General features: G+C 38.4%; 1 protein-coding gene across 4 annotated transcripts in view; it reads right to left on the bottom strand.

The window, feature by feature from the left end:
• Positions 1-17,027, bottom strand: part of LOC120085888 (GTP-binding protein-like protein) — a 38,061-nt gene that overhangs the window by 20,347 nt on the left and 687 nt on the right. For all 4 annotated transcript variants that reach the window (XM_039042153.2, XM_039042150.2, XM_090317883.1 and 1 more), the window contains exons 2-10: positions 16,461-16,649; positions 16,338-16,391; positions 15,757-15,867; positions 14,636-14,698; positions 13,209-13,463; positions 12,926-13,072; positions 12,818-12,845; positions 11,917-11,987; positions 11,052-11,111 (exon numbers count right to left, since the gene is read on the bottom strand). In XM_039042153.2, the coding sequence (XP_038898081.1) occupies positions 11,052-11,111; positions 11,917-11,987; positions 12,818-12,845; positions 12,926-13,072; positions 13,209-13,463; positions 14,636-14,698; positions 15,757-15,867; positions 16,338-16,391; positions 16,461-16,649 (978 nt within the window). The remainder of the gene's footprint in view (positions 1-11,051; positions 11,112-11,916; positions 11,988-12,817; positions 12,846-12,925; positions 13,073-13,208; positions 13,464-14,635; positions 14,699-15,756; positions 15,868-16,337; positions 16,392-16,460; positions 16,650-17,027) is intronic.

Here is a 17,027-nt window from a genome sequence, read left to right on the forward strand (position 1 = left end):
GTCTTTTAGAGAAGTAGAAGCCCTAATTTTGGACTTCTATAGCAATCTTTATTCAAACATTCAGGGCTCGTGATCAATACCTCAGAATTTGAGCTGGCCAAGGATCTCTACAGATCAGAATAGGGGGCTGATTTCCAGCTTTAATCTGGCAGAAATTAAGGAAGTAGTAAAATTGTTGGGAAGAAATAAAGCTCCAGGACCGGATGGCTTCACCATTGTATCCTAAAATTCTGGAATTTATTAAAGGACAACCTAAAGGGTATCTTTGATGAGTTTTACCACAATGGAAAGCTCAATTCTTGTATCAAAGAAAACTTCATCTGCCTAATCCAAAAGAAATCAGAGGCAGTCTCAGTAAAAGACTTCAGACCTATCAGCCTATCTACTATAATCTATAAGATTATAGCCGAAGTTCTTGCAGAGAGACTCAAGAAAGTAATGTCTAGCCTTATAAGTCCAACTCAAAGTGCATTCATTGAAGGAAGACAAATCCTTGATCCGGTCTTAATAGCTAATGAGGCAGTAGAAGATTACAGAAGCAAGAAGAAAAAGGGTTGGATTTTAAAGCTGGATCTTGAAAAGGTTTTTGATAGAGTGGATTGGGATTTTCTTGAAAAAAACCTTTCATGAGAAGAACTTCCACCCCAAGTGGATCTCTTGGATTTTGGGTTGTATCTCTAATCCAATGTTCTCCATCTTCATAAATGGAAGACCAAGAGGAAGAATTAAAGCTACAAGGGGAATTAGACAAGGTGACCCCCTCTTTCGCTTCCTTTTCCTTTTGGTTAGTGATTTGCTTAGTGTTTTGGTTGACAGAATTCGAGAAAAAGATCTGTTTGAAGGCTTCGTGGTTGGGAAAAATAAGGTTCAGCTCTCCATTCTTCAATTTGCTAATGATACTCTACTTTTTTGTAAGTACGACGATGACATGCTAGATAATCTTAGAAAATCCATTACTTTGTTTGAATGGTGCTCCGGTCAGAAAGTTAAATGGGAAAAATCCTCCATTTGTGGGTTAAATATTGAAGATTCAAAATTGAGGGCAGTAGCTTCAAGGCTAAATTGTCAATTAGCACACCTTTCATTCTTATATTTGGGCCTCCCTCTTGGGGGGATCCAAAGAAATTAGATTTTTAGCAGCCGGTCATAGATAAAGTACACAAAAAACTTGACAAGTGGAGAAGATACAACTTATCAAGAAGTGGAAGAGCTACTTTGTGTAAATCAGTTCTTTACAACCTCTCAACCTACTACATGTCCTCTTTTCCGATGCCTGAAAAAGTGATATCAGCCATAGAAAGGACCATTAGAAACTTCTTTTGGGAAGGCTATAAAGGTGGAAAGATAAACCATTTATCAAAGTGGGAGCTAGTTTCTAAAAAGCAGGCAGATGGGGGTCTCGGGCTAGGAGGCTTGAAAGCTAAAAACTTGGCTCTATTAGCCAAATGGGGCTAGCGATATGTGAAAGAACAACCCTCCCTATGGAACCAAGTTATTACAGGTATCCATGGCAGCAGCCAGTTTGGTTGGCACACATCCAGCAAGGTTCATTGCAGTCTTCGAAGTCCTTGGATAAGTATTTCAAGATCTTGGTTGAATGTTGAGAATTTGGCAGCTTTTAAATTGGGAAATGGAACCAGAATTGCATTTTGGCAAGACCCTTGGCTGGAATCTTCTCATCTAAAAGACAGATTCCCTTCTCTATTTGGCTTAACCACCCACCCCAATGGTTCAGTATCAAACTTTTGGGATTCTCACACCTCTTCATGGACACTTAACTTCAGAAGAGCCCTAAAGGAAGACGAGATTCTAGAGTTCCAATCCTTACTAGCCTTGTTGGTTAAGCAAAATTAAACAATAGGCAAGATACTCGCCTTTGGTCCCTTGAAAATAATGGCTCTTTCTCAGTTAAATCACTGGTAAACCACCTTTCTTTGGCACCTCCAATTTCAGCCAGTCTCAAAAGGGTCTTTGGAAGACCAACACAGCCCTAGGTGAGTTGTAGTTGAGATACGTTTTTCGTCTCGACGAGATGGATGGATTGAGTTAATATAACATTATGGATAATGCTTTTTGGAGCCCTAAATTGTTCTTCAGTGTTGCAACGAAAGATGCCCTACTACTATATTTCCCCCAATTGGTGTGTCCTTTGCAAATCAGCTTAAGAAGACCTTCAACACCTATTCTTCGACTGTATTTTCGCCTTTAATTGCTGGAAAGATTTTCTCAATTGCTTCAACACCTCTTGGGTCTTTGATAATTCATTTAGAAGCAATGTGCAACAACTATTTTCTGGTCCATCTCTCAAGAAATACTCTAATTTACTTTGGATTAATGGGTTAAAAGCAGTGCTGGTTGAAATTTGGTTTGAAAGAAACCAAAAAGTGTTCAATGGTAAGGAAACTCCTTGGTTTGCTCGTTTTGAGGCGGCAAAACTCAACGCTTCTCTTTGGTGCTCCCTTTCTAAATGTTTTGAAGCCTACTCCTTGCAAGACATAAGCTCAAATTGGCAGGCGTTCTTACAATTGGAAGCTTAGTTGAAGTTCCATTGGATGTGGCAGCAGATTTAATTTTTCTTTTGTAATCTCAATTGTTTTAATTTCCTTGTTGTATTCTTAGTTCTTTGCAGCTTCAGTTTGTGAAGCTTTTACTTGCCTTTTTCTCATTAGTTTTAACTTTTTACTAGTCTTTAAAGGTTCATCGATTTTGTTGGATGTGATGAGGGTGCTATGGGGGTGTCAACCTAGTTGAGATGCCCGAGTGCGCCTACTGATCCTTTGGTTTCTTTCTTGGTTATTTGTATTTGCCTTTATTTCCAAGTACACATCTCTTGTACTAAATCTTAATGATTAATAAAGGTCGTTTCCTTTTCCAAAAAAAAAGGAAAATAGGGGAGTTTCCCTAGGGGCGTTTTTGTCTTTTACCTGTGTCCTAGGGTTTCCTACTGTTCTATTTATATGTGTAGTCTCCCTGTATTGTTTGTATCAGAAAATTATAAGAAACATTCTATATCGTGGTTTTTCTCCCTGTTATAGGGTTATCCACGTAAACTATTGTGTGCCTCTCCTCTTTTCTTTTATTGCTTTTTATTATGGTATCAGAGCATGGAGACGAAACCCTGGCCCCACCATTAAGGAAAACCCAACAGGAGAATCATAAGTGTCATCTGGCACCGCAACCACTGATATAGCCACGATCGTACAGAACGCTATAGAACGGTACTTTCAGACGGTCCTACCACATCTTCATCAGCCGATTGGAGCAACCCAACCCAGAGGACAGGCAGCCGACTGGATCGACAACCAGTAGACCCAGCCAGCCGATTGGATCGACCACCAGACGGACCTTCGGAGCAACCTGACGACTTCCGACGGCGCGCCTCAGATGATCAGAAGCCAGGCGTTGAGCGACTTCCAGCCTCACGTCGAGCCGTCCACGTTCGAACGCCAGCCAATTGGCGATTTCCAGGCCGACCCATCCAGATTTCGACCGATCGGAGCCCTCTGGACCAATTCCAGCCGCACACGTGTGGATCCCCTCAGTCGTGACCTAGCTGATTTTAGTCGCAACACTTCGATCCCAGCTGTTGTCTATACCCGATCCCAACCAACATCCGCTGATCCCAACTGTGATTTCCACCCGGTACCAACCGTGCCTCCAGGTGGCAATCTCAGCCAATAGGTCCCTATGGGTGGCAGATTTGAAGTGGGGGAATCATCATCATCACTGTATCTTGGATAGAAACTTGACTATATTCAGGAACAATTCACCCAACTTCAACTTCAACTTCAACAGCAAAACGAATATGTTCAACAACAGATAGCCGCCTTCGGAGAAGCACTTGGGACAACCTCGGGTATTCCGTCAAATTTACCAATGTACTCCGAAAATCCGGTAACCTCTTTCCCTACTTTACCTGCAACACATTTATTGTCTGGGTCTATAGGAAACTCTGCAGGTTTTATTATTGGAGAAAAATTGAATGGCAAAACTACTTTTCTTGGTCACAATCTATCAAGATGGCCCTCGAGGGCCGTCATAAATTCGGGTATTTAACGGTGAGATACCGAAACCAAAACCAGGTGACCCTCAGGAACGTGTCTGGAAGGGGGAGAATTCTTTACTCCGATCTCTGTTAATAGGTAGCATGGAAACTCAAATAGGGAAACCCCTATTGAATGCTACTACTGTGCGGGACATCTGGGATGTCGTTCAGAAGTTGTATTCTAAACGACAGAATGCCTCTCGGCTCTACACCTTACGCAAGCAAGTTCATGAATGCAAACAAGGAAAGATGGATGTCACAGCCTACTTCAATAAATTGTCGTTACTATGGCAAGAGATGGACCTATGTCATGAGATGGTTTGGGATTGTCCTTGCGGGGGAGTGCAACACTTCAAGTCTGAAGAAACTGATCAGGTCTATGATTTCCTTGCAGGCCTAAATTCTAAGTTCAATGTCGTACAGAGTCGAATCCTAGGCCATCGTCCGATACCGTGCCTCATGGAAGTTTGTTCAGAGATTCGTCTAGAGGAAGACAAGTCTAGTGCCATGAACAATATACTGATCTCTTTGACAAATTCTGCTGCATTTAAGACATATAGTCATGTTAATGATAAACAAAACAGTAAGCCTTCTCCAGTATGTGAACAATGCAAGAAACCTTGGCACACTAAAGATCAGTGCTGGAAGTTGCATGGTCGTCTGCCTAACAGTAAACGACATCAGTCAGGGTCTGGACGAGTATTAGTAGGTGAGTCTACTAATCGTAACTCTCAGCCTCAGAATTAGGGAACTAGTTCGAGTGACTCCAGTGCTGTGGGTGTCAGTGCGATTGCCCAGTCAGGTACAACTCAATCCTTTGGTTTTATTAGTGTGAATCGTAGCAAGTCGTGGATTCTAGATTAAGGGGCTACAGATCATTTAACCGACTCTTCTAACTGGTTTATTTCATATTATCCAAGTGTCGGTAATGAGAGAATCAGAATTGCAGATGGATCCTTTGTTCCTGTGGCAGAAAAGGGTCATCTCTCTCCTTTTAAGGGTTTAACCCTACACGATATGCTGCATGTTCTCAAAAATTCTTATAATTTATTATCTGTTAGTAAGATTATGAGAGATCTAGGATGTCAGGTCACCTTTTCACCTGATGCTGTTGTTTTTCAGGATCTGAGCCCGGGGATGACAATTGGCATTGCCCGGCATGATGGGGGGCTCTATTTCCTTAATGCAGATACTTTTAGGTTATGTGATAGGACTAGTTTAATTTCTTGTTTTTCTACTTCCGAAAAAGATTACATGTTATAGCATTTCCGTCTCGGGCATCCAAGTTTTCAATATATGAAATATCTGTTTCCCCATATGTTCCATAATATTAATATTTCTAGTCTGACTTGTGATGTGTGCATTCGAGATAAACAACATCGTGTCTTGTTACGGTCTCAACCATATAAGTCGTCTAAACTGTTTACTCTCATTCATAGTGATGTCTGGGGTCCTTCACCCGTCACTACCTCTACTGGCAAATGCTAGTTTGTGACGTTTATTGATGATCACACTTGGCTTACCTGGGTGTTCCTTCTCACCGATAAGTCCGAGGTCTCGTCGATATTCCAACAGTTTTATACCACTGTGGAAACCCAGTTCAATACAAAATCGTCATCCTTCAGAGTGATAATGGTCGTGAGTTTTTTAATAAGTCTTTCCGGGAATTTTTAGCCTCTAAGGGAATTGTTCATCAAAGTTCGTGTGCATACACTCCTCAACAGAATGGGGTGGCTGAGCGAAAAAATCGTCACCTCGTTGAAGTCGCTCGCTCTCTTATGCTGTCTACTTCTCTACCGTCCTACTTGTGGGGGGATGCTATCTTAACGGCAGCCCACCTGATAAACCACATGTCTTCCCGTGTCTTAAAGTTTCACACTCCTCTGGAGTGCTTCAAGGAGTTTTATCCCAATAACCGCCTTATTCCTGATGTCCCTCTTCGAGTGTTTGGGTGTGTTGTGTTTGTTCATATCCATGGTCCTAATCGCACTAAATTCACTCCCCGCGCTCAGAAATGTGTCTTTGTTAGATATCCCCTTCATCAATGTGGGTACAAATGTTATCACCCGTCCTCACGTAAATACTTTGTCTCGATGGATGTTACTTTCCTTGAAGATCAACCTTTCTTTCCCATTAGTCGTCTTCAGGGGGAGAGTACTAGTGAAGAGACTAATTGGAATCTAAGTCCATTAGGGTTATCTGAACCTGGGATTATAATTTCTGAGTCTGAACCTAGGGATGTTCTTCCTAAGCCGGTCATGGATATTGACGAGACTGTCCTTCTAACCAAACAAGTTCCTTGGATAACATACTATCAAAAGAATTTCAGAAAGGAAATAGTGTCGCTTGTTACTTCTCCAGCTCCGGTCCATGAGTTAGACCCAGCATCAATTCCAGGTATTGGTATTCCTACCTCTAGTGATAACAATGTGTTGAAAATGATGTGGGTAAAAGCAGAGAAATCCTTGATAGTACCGATGATTGTGCTAAGGACACCATATGCGAAGATGGTGTGGCTGCAAGTGATGATAATTTCGGAAAAACTACTCTAGCAAATGATACTTTTGAGGGTGAATATGCAAAAAGTTCCTCAGAAGATGAGACTCTTAAGCAAAAGGCTGAATGTGATGGGGAGTCGGGTGAGAAGAAAAGTTATGATGCCTCTCTCGATCTTCCCATTGTCTTGAGGAAAGGTACCAGATCTTGCACGAAGTATCCACTGCAGAGCTACCTGTCTTACAGTAAATTATCCTCGGAATTCAAGGCCCTTACTATAAGGCTGGACACAATTACGATACCAAGCAGTATACATGTGGCGATGGAGATTCCTGAATGGAAAGCTACAGTTATGGAGGAGATGGGAGCACTTGAGAAAAATAATACTTGGGATCGGGTCATCCTTCCTAGAGGACATAAGACAGTGGGATGCAAATGGGTGTTTACGGTAAAGTACAAGCCTGATGGAACGGTTGATAGGTACAAAGCGAAATTGGTCGCGAAAGGCTTTACTCAAACCTTCAGAATAGATTACTCCGAGACTTTCTCCCCGATGGCAAAGCTAAACATTGCCCGAGTCCTTCTATCAGTAGCAGTTAACAAATATTGGCCTCTCCATCAACTTTGAGTGAGGTAATCTCGTTACTTGGAGGAGTAAGAAACAAGGGGTCATTGCCAGAAGCAGTGTGGAGGCAGAATACAAGGCCATGAGTCTAGGAATATGTGAGGAGATCTGGCTGAAAAAGGTCCTAATAGATCTCAATCAAGACAGTGATCTCCCGATGAAACTCTATTGTGACAATAAAGTTGCAATAAGCATCGCAAATAATCCAGTGCAGCATGGCAGAACAAAACACGTGGAAATTGATAGACATATTTCATCAGGGAGAGGCTAGACAGTGGCAGCATTTGTATTCCCTACATTCCCTCCAGTCAACAAATTGTAGATGTTCTCACAAAAGGGCTTCTCAGACAAAACTTCGATTTTTGTGTTAGCAAGTTGGGTCTTACCAATATCTATGCCCCAACTTGAGGAGGAGTGTTGAAAATAGGGGAGTCGCCTTAGGGGTGTTTTTGTCTTTTACCTATACCCTAGGGTTTCCTACTGTTCTATTTGTATGTGTAGTCTCCCTGTATTGTTTGTATCAGAAAATTAATAAGAAACATTTTATATCGCGGTTTCTTCTCCCTGTTTATAGGGTTTTCCACGTAAACTAGTGTGTACCTCTCTTCTCTTTTCTTTTATTGATTTTCATCAGTCTATTACACTTAAACGATTGGATCGCATTACATCGAATCATTTTCCTTTGGCTTTATCTTCCGGTCGTATTGATTGGGATCCCTGGCCTTTCAGATTTGAAAATTCCTGGCTTCAAGTGCCTTCTTTCCGTCCCTTGGTGGAGAACAGGTGGAATTGTCACCCGCTCACTGGTTGGTCTGGGCATGGTTTTATGATGAAGCTTCAGGGTTTGAAAGCTATTATCCGGGATTGGAATACCAATCGGCGCAGTGAGGTTACTAATCTTCATTCTCTTGTCTCACAGTTAAACAATTTAGATGCCCTGGAAGACAATGAAGCCCTTAATGAGGAACAGCTTAATAGACGTTGTATTTTTCGTGAACAGATTGAAACTCCGACTATTCAAGATCATATCCATTGGTAGCAGCATTGTAAGCTGAAATGGCTTCTTGAGGGTGATGAAAACACACAGTTTTTCCATAAAATTGTTGCTGCCCAATGCCGTAAGTCCTCTATTATGGAGATTCTCTCAAGGGATGGCATGAGTCTTTTGACTTCACAGGATACTGAAGCTGAATTCTTGTCTTTTTATTCATCTTTTTTCAAAAAAGGCATGGGTAAGAAATTCCTTCCACTAAATCTTCAGCGGAATCCTATTTCACCTACTCAAGCCATTGATCTCGAGCATCCTTTTACTGATGATGAGGTATTTGCTGCTGTCTCCTCTTTTGGTGTTAGTAAATCTCCTGGTCCAGATGGTTTTACGGCTGAATTTTTTAAATTTTTTTGGCCTACTCTAAACTCTGATATGATGTTGGTCATTAACAATTTTTACAACTCTAGGATTATTAATGTGAAAATGAATGACTTATATCTGCCTGGTTCCCAAGAAAGTTGACTCGAGATCTATTTCTGATTATAGACCTATTAGTCTCATTCCCTGTGCTTATAAAACTATTGCCCGTGTTTTATCAAATCGCTTGAAAAAGCTTCTTCCTTCTACCATTTCACCCAATCAGCTTGCTTTTGTGGCTAATTGACAGATTCTTGATGTTTCCCTAATGGAATGAGCTCATTGATGATTGGACTTCTCGGAATAAACCAGGGGTTGTCTTAAAATTGGATCTTGAGAAAGCCTTTGACACAGTTGATTGGGACTTCCTTGATTATATACTCCAGGTAAAAGGTTTTGATTGCCACTAGCGCAATTGGATCAAAGGATATATTACTAGTGTGAATTACTAAATCATCATTAATGGCCACCCTCGTGGCAAGATTATTCCCTCACGAGGCATAAGACAGGGAGATCCTTTCTCTCCTTTCTTATTTATCTTAGTAGCTGATTGTTTGAGTCGTCTTATTGACCATAGCTCAGCATTGGGTCATATTTGTGCTCATCCTATTGGTCATTCAGATTTTACTCTGACTCGTTTACAGTTTGCCGATGACACTTTGTTGTTCTCTACTACTAAGAGAACTGCCATACAGAACTTGTTTGACATTGTCCATATTTTTTAGTGTTCTTCAGGCCTTAAAATCAATCCTGCTAAGAGTGAGCTTCTTGGAATTCATGTCTCTGACTCTGAATTTGATTGGTTGTTGCGTTCTTTTGGCTACAAAAGGGGTTTTTGGCCAGCTTCTTATTTAGGGCTTCCTTTGGGTGGTAGTTCTAAATCTGATTTGTTTTGGCGGCCTGTGATTGAGAGGTTTCAACATAAACTCCATAATTGGAAGTATTCATATATTTTGAAAGGGGGTCATCACACGCTCATTCAAGCTACTCTTTCTAGCCTCCCTACACATTATTTGTCTTTGTTTAAGGCTCCTTCCTCTATTATTAATTGCCTAGATAGATTGGTTCAAGATTTCTTTTGGAAAGGCTCTCGTGGTGATGGTGGTGTTCATAATGTGAATTAGACGGTTTCTCAGTATCCAAAATTATTGGGTGGTTTTGGCATTGGTAATTTAAATATCGAAATTTGGCTCTTCTTGCAAAATGGACTTGGGGGTTTCTAACTGAACATGATGCCAAGTATTATTCTACTGATTGTGTTTGGCCCTCCCCTGTCACTAGTGCTTCTTCTAAATCACCATGGAGGTATATTTGTCTGTCTACTGAGTTGATTGCTAATCAAGTTAGTCGTCGTATTGGGGATGGTTCATCTACGTCCTTCTGGAATGACTCGTGGCTTAGTTGTGGAGTCCTTTCCACCACTTATCCGCGACTTTTTCATCTTGTTCAACATCCTAAGGTTATAGTTGCTAATGTTTGGAACTCATCTATGACTGCATGGAATTTAGACCGTCGTAGTCTTACTGAGTTAGAGATTGTCGAGTGGGCCTCATTATCCCTTCGTCTGACACCTATCCGATTACGTGTTGCCTCTGATACTTGGTTGTGGCCTATCGATCCATCTTTGGGCTTTACTGTTAAGTCTCTTATAGCTGATTTGGAGGGTGATAGGGATTCAGACCTGACTAATCTTTATTCGGTGATTTGGAAGGATAGATATCCTAAGAAGATTAAAATCTTTCTTTGGGAACTCAGCTGGGGTGCCATTAATACTGATGATTGTTTGCAGCGTCGTATGCCTTATATGTTCTTTCTCCATCCTGGTGTCATATGCATCACAAACATGCTAAATCGTCACTTCATCTATTTTTTCACTGTTCTTTTGCTACCGGCATTTGGAACCTTCACTTGCCTCTTTTTGGTTGGTATTTCGCTTGTCCTCGTGATATTTCGGATGCTTTGGCCTCAGTGTTAGTAGGACATCTTTTTGGTGGAACTAAGAAGGTCATTTGGTTGGCTTTTATCCGTGCTTTCCTTTGGTGCTTATGAGGTGAAAGGAATAGACGACTTTTTATGATACATGTTTTTCTTCTACTCGATTTTTTGAGTTAGTTTTGTCTAATACTTTTTCTTGGTGTAAATTACAGCACCCTTTCACTCATTTCAGTTTATCTTTCTTAGTCAGTAACTGGCAATCTCTATTGTAGTTCTTCAGGGTCTTTCCCCTTATTCATATTAATAACGGTTTCTTTTACGGAAAAATGTTAAGCTCCAACTATGATATTAGCTGAGCTACTTTTCATAGTAAATTATTATATGGACTTGGACTTAGCCATGTACTTAAGCTCAAAAGGTTTAGTCAAGTCAACTAATGTAATCACTGAACTTGAGTGAAAGATCCTACACAATGGATATGCCATATTTCATGCATGCCTTTTTTAAAATTAGAAAATATAGTAATGAAACTACCAACTTACAAGTCCTTTCTCCCTTGCTGCTGCAAATGAACCCGCGGCAACAAAATCATCATAAGCCACCTAGATAAAACGAAATAAAAATTCAGCAAAGCAAAATCTGTAGACAAAACAAAAGAAGAAAATAGAAGCATGGAAACACGGATTATCATCACCTAAAATATAGACCACTTTTGAGTAATTATGAAGGATATGAGTAATTTCTTAGCTTGTTAAACAGGCTTATTGCCAATTGGTATTTAGTATTAGTTTATTCATTTGTTTTTCTCTAAAATATAAAATTCACTAATCCGTATCAAGGACATTATTTTATAACTTGCATAATAAAGTTTGGTTATTCTTTTCAGTAAAAGACAACTTCAAATTCTTATAAGAAAATTCCATTTTTCATTAATTTAGAGTTGAAAAGTAACATTTGTTTCAATAACTTTGCATTCAATAAATTCATTGAACCACATAATGAAACATTTAGGATGATAACTAATCATTCATAACAAGATAGGCATAAACAAAATTGAATTTAAAAAAGCTTACAATTTCTCTCCCCTCAGCTTGCAGAAGCGATTTGGATAGGTATACTTAGTTTCATTACTTTATTTGTTTTTCTTTTTCAGCTAATAATTTGAAGGCAAAAACAATAGACATCTTTATTTTCACATGAAAAAATTACCTTTGTATGCATTTAAGTTCGATTAGAAAATTTTACTCTTCAAACTCTTTATTAGCCAGAAAATACAAGCAGAAAACCTAAAAGTGGTGGTGGAGTAAGTGAAGGAGCCTTGTGAATCTTGCCAACCTTGGTGGATTTACTGAGCAATTTGGTTATAAGGGGCAGAAGAAAAATATACGATACGACTTTCACACTCACCGTCTCCGCACGGATGAACCCTCTCTCAAAGTCTGAGTGAATGACTCCAGCAGCTTGTGGTGCAGTCATTCCTAGATCAAAAATAAAATAAAACCAATAAATTGAACATAAGTTATAACGTTCCAAAATTCATGCAAGTGTTGAGCTTCTTTAATTATAATTGTAACTAAGCCCACATGTAAGGACTATAAATAACATACAAGTTAAATGGTTAAATCCAACTTAACTCGTTAACTTTAGCTATTAAAAATTTTAATTTGGAGATTAGTGGTAATTTATCTATACCTTTTTTATATATATTCATTTTTTTCTCGATGAAAAGTTGGTTTCTCATTAAAAGAAAAGAAAAAACACATGGTTTTAGGGGTATTTCTATAAGCACCACCAGTTTATCTCAGTTGGCACACTTCTTTTTTTATTATTTAAAAAAAAAAAAAAGAACAACGGCAACAAAAAACAAAATTCTCTCCAAGATTACTAAAATTCATCATTTACTGTGATGGGGCAGGCAAGCTGCCTACTGAAAATGAGGTTTTCATACCCCACTGGAAAGAACGTGATGGCAAGCAATCAAGGACATGGCAGTTAGTTTGCTATATGATAAATGTGATGTGATGTGATGTTGAAATAATAATTCACAGAATACTCGTTATGTATCAAGTGACATGAATCCAATCAAAAGTGAACTCCATGAGGATGAACTGTAAATTACAGCGCCAGTTTTTAAACCAAGTTGCTATAAAAAGATTTTGAACAGATCCCACATAGAGACTAATTAGCATACATCAACAAACAAGTCTTCCTTCAGCACACATAAATCACAAATGCTAGGAGTAAAGTCATTGAGAAGAATCAGATCAGTGCCAGTTAATTTCCTCAAATTAGCAGAATTGAAGCAAACCTGCAAGTATGGTCCAGGCTTTTGTTTCCTGTAAAGGCCCCACAAACAATCTCTCAATGGATATAAAGATTGTAACGCAAATACTAAATTAATTGTCCAAAACCTTACCTTTTCACCTGAAGTAAAATATGTACGGAGTCCCAAAAGGTTATAGGTTGCCCTTATAAGATTTCCCAGGCCACTTTCACTGACACCAAGAGATTTTAAATATTCAAACCTCTCTTCTGATGGAAGTTCAGAAAGCTCAGACTCGACCTGAAAATATGAAGCCCCTCAATTCAGATTTTCATTAAACGTTGTCAGTGACTTGTAGTCTATTTCATTTCGCAGAAAAGGATTGAGACTTGAGAGAGAGATTTTTAGAACACTCAAAAGATTGTCCCCGCCCAACCTGTGCAGAAACTGTCACTATTCCTGATTGCAACTCTGATGCAAGACCCATAACTTCTTTAACGTGAGGATTACTTGCAGGCTCCGCTAGATCAGATTCTGCAACATTGGCCACATATATGACCGGTTTCATTGTGAGCAGGCACAGATGCTTTATAGCATCCTTTTCAAAATCTGTTATAGTTACTGATCGCGCTGGTTTTCCATCCATAAGGACCTTCTGAATTTTTTCCAATGCAGACTTCTCTGCTTCTTCCTTGAAGAGATAATGGAAGAAAATAGAAGATTAAAAAAAATGAGTGAACCACCAGAAGGTAAAACAAATTGATAAGAAGAGATAGAAGCGTCATTAGGAATAATGATGATCTAAGAGGCACATCAATATAAATGTGGACGATGGGATTCAAGAAAACACAAACACACGGACACTATTTGTTATGGACACTAGATGTAATATATAGGTGAAGTATATCAAATTCTAAAGATAATTGAAAATTTAAAAAAAATATAAATTCACTGGGATATGATTATCTTAATATGTATTGCATTTTAATGTAACTCATTGTAAATTAAGTTGTTTCTTAATAGAGAAGGAGAAGCAAAGACGATTAAGAATTTCAAACGACAGCCATTGGACCAGCCTTAATTGTTAAAAAGTTAGCAGCCTAGAATTTAGTTCTTTTTTTGGAGTATTGCACTAATGCATCACATCTTATAGCCCGTCCAATGCCCTTCGGTCTAATTGGTCTTTTGGCTTAATTGACTCGGGGGTTTGGGTTTGTTACTTAACCATTTTCAAGTTTCCCTTTCAGTGCAGCACCATATTTCCCTTTTACTTCTCTTGACTTTTCTACCAGGCATAGGATTTACCTTTCTCCCGGCAATTTTCATCTTTTAGCTTCATAATGGTTTTTTATTTTGATCCTGAAATAATCCACGGAAGACCAAGCCCAAATGATGTCTTAAAAAGAGACGTTATTAAGTGGGATGAATTTCATTCTCATTATAAGGACAAGATCCCGAGTACAAATAACTATCATGGGAGGGGACTGGGGCAAGCTCAAGCAAACATTTTAATTTCAACATGAATGCCCTCAGAACTTGCGATCAATTCAATTCTTGACATACATGATCCGAGTTCCATCTTGTACTTGAACTGAATTTACAATAATAGCCACAATTAGAGACCTTAGATGAATGAAATTAAATAGGCTTTTGGAATCAAATAATTTAATTTGCACACAACCTTATCATTCCATTGCCAACGATAATTCTTATTTGACCAAAACATTTTTAAATTCAGGTCAGATTTCTACAAAGAAATTTAATCATACTTCGAGACCAATACAATAGTTAATTCACGTCAATGTGTCATTATTGGAGAGAACAGTTTACAGCAGCAAGCAGACTATTGTGAGATCAACACACCTTGACTTTAGACTGAGAATCCTTTGCCTTGCCTTTCTTGAGCTTCTCTAATCTTTTCTCAATCTGCATCTCTTTTAAGATGTACAGCTTAGTTTTGATCAGATCATCAAAATGACAGAGGAAGGAGATACACATTCAACGAAATGACAAATACAATGAATTAGCCACACAACATAGATGGCAGCGTAGCAAGAAAAAACCTATGCAAATGAACTACACGGTAAGACAATTTCCCCAACGAAACCAACTTGCTACTTCGCAAGTAGCACCTCGTTTTACCTTTGTATCCATCCAATATAAAATTCCACAAGACGAAAAGAAAACATTAAACATTGTGTTATGTATTTTTTCCCTAAAAAAAGTCCCTAACATTGTGTTATTGATGCACCCAACTTAGAGAATGAGCTAAATTTAACTATGGTTAAAGTGTTTTTCATTTTTATTTTAAGCTCAAATGTCTAAACCACAGCAGCGCAATAACTACTACACCATTCTTCAATTTTTATAACAATCTTCTTTAGTATAAGTTGGGAGGATAGCTTATCTTCCCCTTCTTTCCCTTTATTCTTTTCGTTGAAAGTCATTTCTTAAAAAAAATGCTGGTAATAATAATTTTTGGCACTCTATGAATAAACAGGGAAGAGTAAAATGAACTTTAAATAGATGTATCAACTTTCAAGTCTTTTTTTTCTGGCTGTACCGTATGTCCAAAAAGGGAAAGCCCGAAGCCTGTTCTTGACAGTGACAATGGCTCAGCCAACCAACTCTCCTTTAAATGAACACGAGAATTTTTTATTTACAATACTTTTATTCAAGTAATAAAAGCTCTAGCAAGTTCAGCTTATATTATAAATTTATCATAATGAACCATCAAGGAAAGAAGAGATCAAAGAGGAGACAAAATGCAAAACATCCAAACAGCTTCTAAAGACAACTTGTTTTTGTTTCTATATCTAACTCTAAAGCATGGGATCTCATCAAGTCACCCCATTTTATCATATGAATCTATGGATGAACTAAAGTTGTTGGGACTAGAATTCAAAATTTCGCATGATTATAGTCTGCATTCCAAAAGGAACAAAACTTGTGTAGAACTATGTAAAAGGTTTCAATGATATTACCTGGTCCAGATCTGAAAAAACAAGCTCTAAGTTAATCATATCAATATCAGTTTTTGGATCAATTTTCCCATTCACATGAATGATGTCATTATCCTCAAAACAGCGCACAACCTGAAACAATAATAATCAACTCGTTAACCGCACAAAATTAGGTACTCCTTAGAACTCAAGGACATAGATGTACAACCCACAGAACAGATCCTGTTCAAGTAAGGTTCTACCACAAAATTAGGTACTAAAAAAACAGAAGATGCACCCAGGTTATTCTTAGAGCTTCCCTAACATTGCTTTGCCTAATTGACATGCATACATATTATAGAACAAAAAGAGTAATGGAAAAGAATTTGCATGTTGAGAAACAGAACCAAAAGTTTATACAATTATTATAACAAAAAAATAATTCAACGAGTTAAAGTCTGTTCTTTCTCTTAGATCAAAGTCAACAGGAAGTTGATATTGCAGAGCAACATCCAGCCAATTCATCTGTTAAACAGACATTACTCTTTAAATCCACAACTACTTAAGTAGGTATTCTAAGTGTAATGATGAAAAAAATAAATCATGATAAAATAGAAAACAACCTGAAGTATTGAGTCCACCTCACGAATATGGGATAAAAATTTATTTCCGAGTCCCTGCAGTAGTCAAAATAGAGAAGTTATTTTTTATTTAAAAAAATAAAATAAGGTGAGAATAAACCTTACCTCTCCTTGACTGGCTCCTTTCACTAACCCAGCAATATCTACAAACTCTATTGATGCTGGGACCGCTCGTTGAGACTTGCTGAGATCAGAAAGTTTATGGAGACGGGGATCTGGAACTGCAACTACACCTACATTTGGCTCTATTGTACAGAAAGGAAAGTTGGCAGCTTGAGCCTTACCATTTTCAACCTACAAAGGTAAAACCATCAAAGACAATGAGCGCCAAGTGATATTGATGTAAATTTCCTACTTAGTATGAAATAAAAGAGGAGGTGATCCAATTCACTAAATTAAATGTGTAGAAAGAAGTAAGAAGTTACGTAAGCTTTCTAACATAGGACACTACACTGTTTCTCAAAAACAGTATGATTATCAGTAAGAAATAATATATGATGTAGCTCGCACCAAAATATGTAAAAGTGATTGATCTGATAAGAATTTTTTTTTTTTAAGTTTAAAAAATTAAAATCTATCACGTTCATCCATCCGAATGAATAGTATAAGCTATCAAGTCAAAATCTTGAAGCGTAGCCTAAACATATGAAGACGAGAACTAAGCGCTGTTAG

The sequence above is a fragment of the Benincasa hispida genome, chromosome 9, assembly GCF_027475165.1.
Source record: "Benincasa hispida cultivar pf3 chromosome 9, pf3_genome.v1.1, whole genome shotgun sequence".
NCBI lineage: Eukaryota > Viridiplantae > Streptophyta > Magnoliopsida > Cucurbitales > Cucurbitaceae > Benincasa > Benincasa hispida.